General features: G+C 39.0%; 1 protein-coding gene across 1 annotated transcript in view; it reads left to right on the top strand.

The window, feature by feature from the left end:
* The window catches only part of FGF12 (fibroblast growth factor 12), a 585,069-nt gene continuing 578,033 nt past the window's right edge, over positions 1-7,036 (top strand). Inside the window, exons 1-2 of the mRNA XM_009447026.5 lie at positions 1-117; positions 278-420. Of these exons, the coding sequence (XP_009445301.1) occupies positions 408-420 (13 nt within the window). The 5' untranslated portion in view covers positions 1-117; positions 278-407. The remainder of the gene's footprint in view (positions 118-277; positions 421-7,036) is intronic.

The following is a 7,036-nucleotide window of genomic DNA, read 5'->3' as shown; positions in this document are numbered from 1 at the left end:
CGTGCCAGCGCCCATGCAAATCTGCTGTGCATCCAGAGAGCAAAGTGGGATGATCTGTCACTACACCTGCAGCACCACGCTCGGAGGACAGCTCCTGCCTGCAGCTTCCAGACCCAGGTAAAAAAAAAAAAAAAAAAATCTGAGCGGGCACTGTGCATGCATTTCAGTATCAGATGCGCGTCGCAACGTATCCCCTGTAGAGGCAATCTGCTGCTGCTCCTAAGTGTCCTTTGGTGGCTGATTGCAGCTTCAAGGTTTAAGAAATCCCATCTTTCAGGAAGCCTGAGGGGAAGGAAGGAAGTACGGGCGAAATCATCAGATTGGCTTCCCAGATTTGGGAATCTGAAGCGGGCCCACATCTTCCGGCCAACTTCCATTGAACTTCCCAGCACTCGAAAGGGACCGAAATGGAGAGCAAAGGTATGTGGTTGTCCCTATCGGGGGACTTCCCGCTGCATGTGCGTGTGGCCAAGGCAATCCTCGGCGAGGGGACTGCAGTGCTTGGGGAGCGAGCATCATACTAGGTCGATAGAGGAGGAGATGCTATGTCCATTGCAGCACTGGGGAAGTGTGGCAGGAAGGCGACTTCTTTTTAACTCCCACAGCTTGGAAGACAGTGTTTAATACTCCATCAGTTGCGTAGTGAAGTGTGATGAGTTTTTTGGGGGGAGGTGGGGAGAGTCCCCCCAAAATGGAGGAGGAGGAGGAGGTATGTGTTAGTAAAGCAATATCTTTTCTGTATAATGGATGGACTCAAATAAATCTATTTCATTTGCTTTAGAATTGCTGACAGGCACGTTTGTATCTGATATCCAATAATGCATTGCTAAAAAAAAAAATGTTTGAATTTCACCACCCCCACCTCATGAAGATGGTATTTCTGGGTGTGTATGACCACATCCTACTGCATTTTGAATATATATCAGCAGAGAAATTGGGTCTATTTGGAACAGCATGCGTTAGAACTGACCTCTAAGAGGAACAGTGTATGGGAGTACTGCTTGGCTTCCAAGCATAATGCATTTACTAGTTCTGGACATGTACATATTAATGTTCTCCTCATAAGCAAATCTGCATAATGTATGCATACCAACTGATAAATGAACTGTAAAAATCAACTTCTAATTGGCATATTGAACACACATAAACACAACGACTATTCTAACCACAAGATTACATATCTTTTGGATTTAACCCCATCTATGCAGGTCTGTTTCTCCTTCTCCTTAAAACGCCCACCAGGTTGTGAGAGCCTTGAGTGATATGGTGGTCAGATATCCAGGAGGCATACTGGATGTATTTAATTCTGGCGAAATCAGAAGAAATGATGTCAACTTTTATGAAACTATATTCATTACCCAGAACTCGGGAAGCTATATTTGAAACAAGATTTTATTTTTAAACCAGGAATGTCAGTCACTGTGGTAATGTACTTAGGATCAGGGAATGGTGGTGAGTTACCTATTTCTGGGCTGATTAATGAAACTGGAGTGTTGAATGATAGCAGTTCTATGTTCAATAAAGTGTTTTAAGTATTTAATTGGTAGATTTAAAGTATTTGAACCTAGGCAAGCATTTATAGTATAAAAAGAGCTGAATCAACATGGATTAAGACTAGCAGGCAATTTTCAGTTCAGGCAGATTATTCTTATGATACATTGATGGGCATCTCCACGTCTGACAATGATGTATACATATGAGAGAATCCATGTCTATAAGTATACTTGAGGCATATATTATTAACTCTATTATACTCCATTTTAAAATAAAAAGGCAGTCCTTAACATATAAAGGTTTGTAATATTCTAGTTGACTAAGTATTTCTGGGATATAAGGTTAACAACAGAAAAAGAGTATCATTTTACTATGAAACAGTTTTTCTTGCTTAGATGACACCTGGTATTTGGTCACTAAATTTAGTTATTTGACAAAGGTTCTTGGTAACAGTTTTGCCTCCAATGTGTCTACTAATTCCTGTTCAATCATAAAAAGAGGCTATATCTCTTGGCAGTAATCTTTTATTTTCCTTCGTTGCCCATAAAACATGCTACGTGTCACTTAGCGTTCCAGGTGGTTTAATGATCAGATTGCTAACAGTAGAGTTCTAGCTGTTCTTCCAGTCTTTTGAGTTCAGAAAGGAGAAAGAATCTCAGAAATATATCCGAAAAGAATCAGTTCAGAAGTTCTGTGTCAATCCAGACAGCAATGATATAGTGAATCACAGCACTGATCCAAAGGCAACGAAGACTTTTGCTGTAGGCCAACATTCTGGTCATTTTGCAGAGGTCCCATAATTGCCTCTGAAAAAAAAAAACCATGATGAAAGTCTTTATGCATGTTAGTTCCTGGACTTTCTTAATGAAGCTGTGTTAGCTGCTTGGCAATCAGATTAAAAATGGCTAATTACTTATACATTGGCCTCACTTTCTAAGTTGGTGCAAATGGCACAGCTAACGATGGTAGCTAACTTGAAATTTTTATTCCAGCCAAAAAGAGCGTATTAAGAGAAATGTGTATTTGTGCAATACTGTAATTGGTGCATCTTTCACGTTTTATGCTGCCGTGTACAAACTTCTTCCCCCAACAGATTCAAATCTAATTCTAGGAAGACATTCTCAAATGTATGTATATATAATACTTTTCTAGTAGAAACTCTTTAAAGATAGAGTCATATTGCGTGACTCAGTTGAGGGTTCAAGAGTTCTCTATCCCATACCCCGATCTAATGGCCCGTTTAATCTTGAATCCCATCGCCAACACTTGACAACCTTCACATTACCTCTAGCATTTGACAACCTTTCTTAGAGCATTGGTCCAGCATCCAGAAAGTTGAACTTCAGCTATTTACAAATAAGATCAATTTATTTTTGCTTTCTTATTTACAGCTTTGCATCACTCCCTGTCATACAGGGTAAAGAAGAGAGGAAAATACATCAGTTGACCTGAGGTTCAATTCATGATCTAATTTCAGCGATTTTTGTGCACCATGTACTTAACATTGTCTCAAAGGTTTGGGTTGCTACGCAGTCTGAGCAGCTCTGACGGAATTTGTGCCTTGTATATCTTAAGGGCTTGAGATTCTTAAATGAGTTAAAATGTTTAGTATTTAGACGAGTGGTTCACAAAGTTTGCTGCACACTAGAATCACCTGACATACTTTCTGAACATACTCATCCTGAGATGGCACCCCATACCAATGAAATTAGAATATTGGGGTGGAAGAAAAAAGCATATATGTTTCCTTTAGAGGTCCCTATGTACAGCAGTGTTTGGAAACCACTGATTTAGACTCTTGATAGTCAAAATGTGGTTTGCAGACAAATTTTTTAGAACTGCAGAATCTCCATATTTACTCCAGGTCTATTGAGTCAGAATTAGAATTTTGACAAAGTACCTAGGCAATTTGTATGCACATTAATGTTTGAGAAGCATGATTTAGAGTGAGGAAACAGGCTTTTTCCTTCCTTTCCTCCTTCCTTCCTTCTTTCCTTCCTTCCTTTCTTCCTTCCTTCTTTCCCTCTTCCCTCCCTTTCCCTTCCTCCCTTTCTCCCTCCCTTTTCCCTTCCTCCCTTTCTTCCTTCCCCCCCTCCCTTCCTCTCCTCCCCTCCCCTCCTTTCCTCTTCCCTCCTTTCTCCCCTATTCTCCCCTCCCCTTTCCTCTCCTCTCCTCTCTCTCTCTCGCTCTCACACACACACACACACACACTCTCACCTCCCACTGACCCCCACCTATATCACATTTTTCTTTGTCTAGGTAGATTTCCAGCCTCAAGCTGGCATACTACCTATAGAAACACCTGTAGAGCTTTTCAAATGTAAAGATGATTAGGCCATACCCCTAATAATGTGGGTTTAATTAGTTCTGGGGTGGGATCTGGGCATAAGTATTTTTAAATGGCTCCCAAGTGATGCTAATGGATGGCCAGAGTTAACCACTGATGTAGGGCATTACTGCTGGTGGTCCACAGACCAGCAGCATTTGCATCACCTGGGAGCTTGTTAGAAATGCAGAATCTCAGTCCCTACACCAGATCTACCAAATCAAATCTGGATTTCAACAAAATCTAATGGTCATTTCTATGCACCTTAACATTTAAGAAGCACTGGTGTAGATCTCAGGGAACTGATTGTACCTGAGAATGAATGACACCACTCCAGGCACCTCAGTAGAGAAGATTTGATATTATCTGTCTAATCATTATGAAGGCTCATGGATATGTGATCATGTTCTAGGTCTTCTGGTTGTTTTTGGATACAACAAAAATGAAATGAAAAAGAAACTGCGTGCCTCATAGTTAGATCAGAAAACAAACTTACTTTTAAATACCCTTGCTGCTCCTCCTCCAATCACTTACTTTCAACCCCCAATTACCCTAAATATTTATTCTCTACATTCATTTTAAGCTCCTGACAAAGTCTGCTGTTAACTCATGGTAATGTGATGATATTTGACTACTTAAATCAAGTCACTTCTAAACAGAGTGAATATAGCTTTATCCTTTTCTATTGTCATACCTCTCTGTTCAACCCTTTTGAGATTCCTATGACCTAAGTACTTGTTTGTCCCTCACATACTGCGTTTCTTACAGTCAACATTGTAATTTTTGTGCTTTTTATTTAAACAAATATTTATTGAGCATCTGATATGTACCCAATGTGCTTATTTCTGAGAATGTGAAAGAAAACTAAGATGCAATCTCTGAACTTGACAATTTCACTCTTCTATCTTCACTAATATATTAACCTTCTCGTGGGCAAAATCTGAGCCTTTAACATTCCAGCAACCACGTAAGTGTCTATCTCAGGTAGAGTATTTTAGTTTGCATAGTAGGGATTCGAATTATATGCATTGGATAGCCTTAATTAGTTTTTTTAGGCCAACTTCATGGATCCAGAAGATTGTAAGTTGGGAGAAGTGTGGGAAACTTAGCTACCAGGAGGGCTTCCAGAAACATCAGTGTGATTCCAGAACATGGAAGGGAGTAACTTGACCCACTCTCTCAAGAGAGACCTGCACATGTATATCCAAGGAAGATTCAATTCTCTGTTCTAGATTTCATACCAGCCATCAGAGTTCAATCAGGGCCATGAACCAACACACTTAAGGTATAGAACAGTCATTTCTCTGAAGCCAGGATGATTTACTCTGCAGCAGAGAAAGGAAATGTCTATGCAATCATTAGTATATCAGAACTGGAAAGTGATTTTAAGAAGAGCCATTTTGTGGTTCAACAATAACAACAACAGTAATAAAAGACTGAGCCAGTATAGTGAGATAAGTACAATATAATTCAGTAAAATCATGATGTATAGTCACTGAGTGTAGGAAATACAGTTTCTTACTCCACCTGTCATGGTGTAAATTTGGACAAATCTTTTCCTCTTTGGGTCTCAAGATTCTTAAATATCAAAGGGAGTCCAGTTCATTTAATTTAAAATACTGAGTTGCCACATTGTTCCAGGCACATTATTAAATGTGGGGGACAGAGGTATAAATAGTTTATTGACTTGCCCTCTAAAAGCTTACAATGTAGGGATATATGAACAGGATCAAGAGCTGTTGATTTCTAACATTTTATGTGTCTTCTCCATTCATCTTTCAGAGTTCTAGTAGGTTATCCGGGAGGCTAGAATATAAAGTCTTACAGTGATTAATGAGCTCCAAAGAGGCACTTAACATTCCACAGCAATAATTCCCGCCTTTTGTTTCCCCTTTGGTTTATTTAAAGAAAATTATTGTGTGGGAGAACATTTGAACTCAAGCTATATATCTACTATAAAAGCTATTCCGCCTAACTAGCTACCTGCCTAACCTGTTTCTTGCTTTAGGTTATTATGAGGCTTGTTAGCCTCAGTAATAGGTCTGGGGGAGGCCAACCTACTTGCCATTCCCTTATCCTTTTTCTTTTGTGCTTTTAAGTTTTTGAAGTACCAACCTTATTAGGTTTGGTGTTTTGTGCTACTGAGTGACCAATAATGGTTTATTGCATCTCTTAATATTGGGTTTCCTGATTTGTCACATATTTACACCCATAAATAACGTTTGTGAAACACTTTGTACTTTTTCAAAAGGCTTTTAATATATACAGTCTCCCTTAAAACCCTGTGATTGGGCATTTTAACTTTATTTTATAGATAACAAAACAAAGGATCATAAAGACTAAATGACTTAGGCAACTCATCTTACCTCTGTTTCTCTGCAAAATAAGAATTCTTATACCCATCCCAAGTGCCGTACCATAATATCATGATTATGAAATAAAACTCATGCTAATAAAGTATTTAGCACTCTTTAGAATTATAATCTGACTTTCATCATTTTTAGCTGTATCTCTCTTTACACTAGACTGTGAGATCCTGGATGGTAGAAATTGGTCCTCTGCCATTTTTGTAGTTTTAGCAGCAAGTGTACTGCATAGACAATAAATCACCCTTCATTAACTCCCACAAAAACTTCACTTTACCAAAAGGGATTTCTTTTGTGCTTATTCTACAGTTTTAATAGTAACGTCTCCAACACCTGAATTTGTCTCTACATCTTATGGGTTTGGGGATGGAGATATATTGAGTCAAGTATTACACCTTGGATGGGTTTAAAACATAAACTGTGTAAATTCTGGCCACTAACAATGGTCTTAATCGGGGTACATCTCAGAACCACCAGACATCCTGTAATACCTGCAAGTCAGATATTTAAGAAACACTCAGGTGATGATGTATGTCCTCAATTATGAATCCACAGGTAAGCTCCAAGATGGTTACTAGGAAACTATAACACATACATGTGTTCTTTATCAGGAGCACTATAGGACTTCTACTGCCTGGGCCTTGTCTTTTATTACCACCCTCTTTAGTGTTAAGAGAGGGTGTGTAGAAGAGAGATTTCATTTCTGTACTACAAACTTGGGATTGAAAATAGATATGCAAAATAGATGGCAAGAGTTTGAGGCTAAGATGACATGCCATTTTCCCCAGCATCATCTTCCTCATCTCCTTATCAGCATCCTTGCATGCAGAGCACGGTAGGATTTTTTTAG

Source organism: Pan troglodytes, chromosome 2 (genome assembly GCF_028858775.2).
Source record: "Pan troglodytes isolate AG18354 chromosome 2, NHGRI_mPanTro3-v2.0_pri, whole genome shotgun sequence".
NCBI classification, from domain to species: domain Eukaryota; kingdom Metazoa; phylum Chordata; class Mammalia; order Primates; family Hominidae; genus Pan; species Pan troglodytes.
This window is presented reverse-complemented; position numbering and strand designations above follow the sequence as displayed.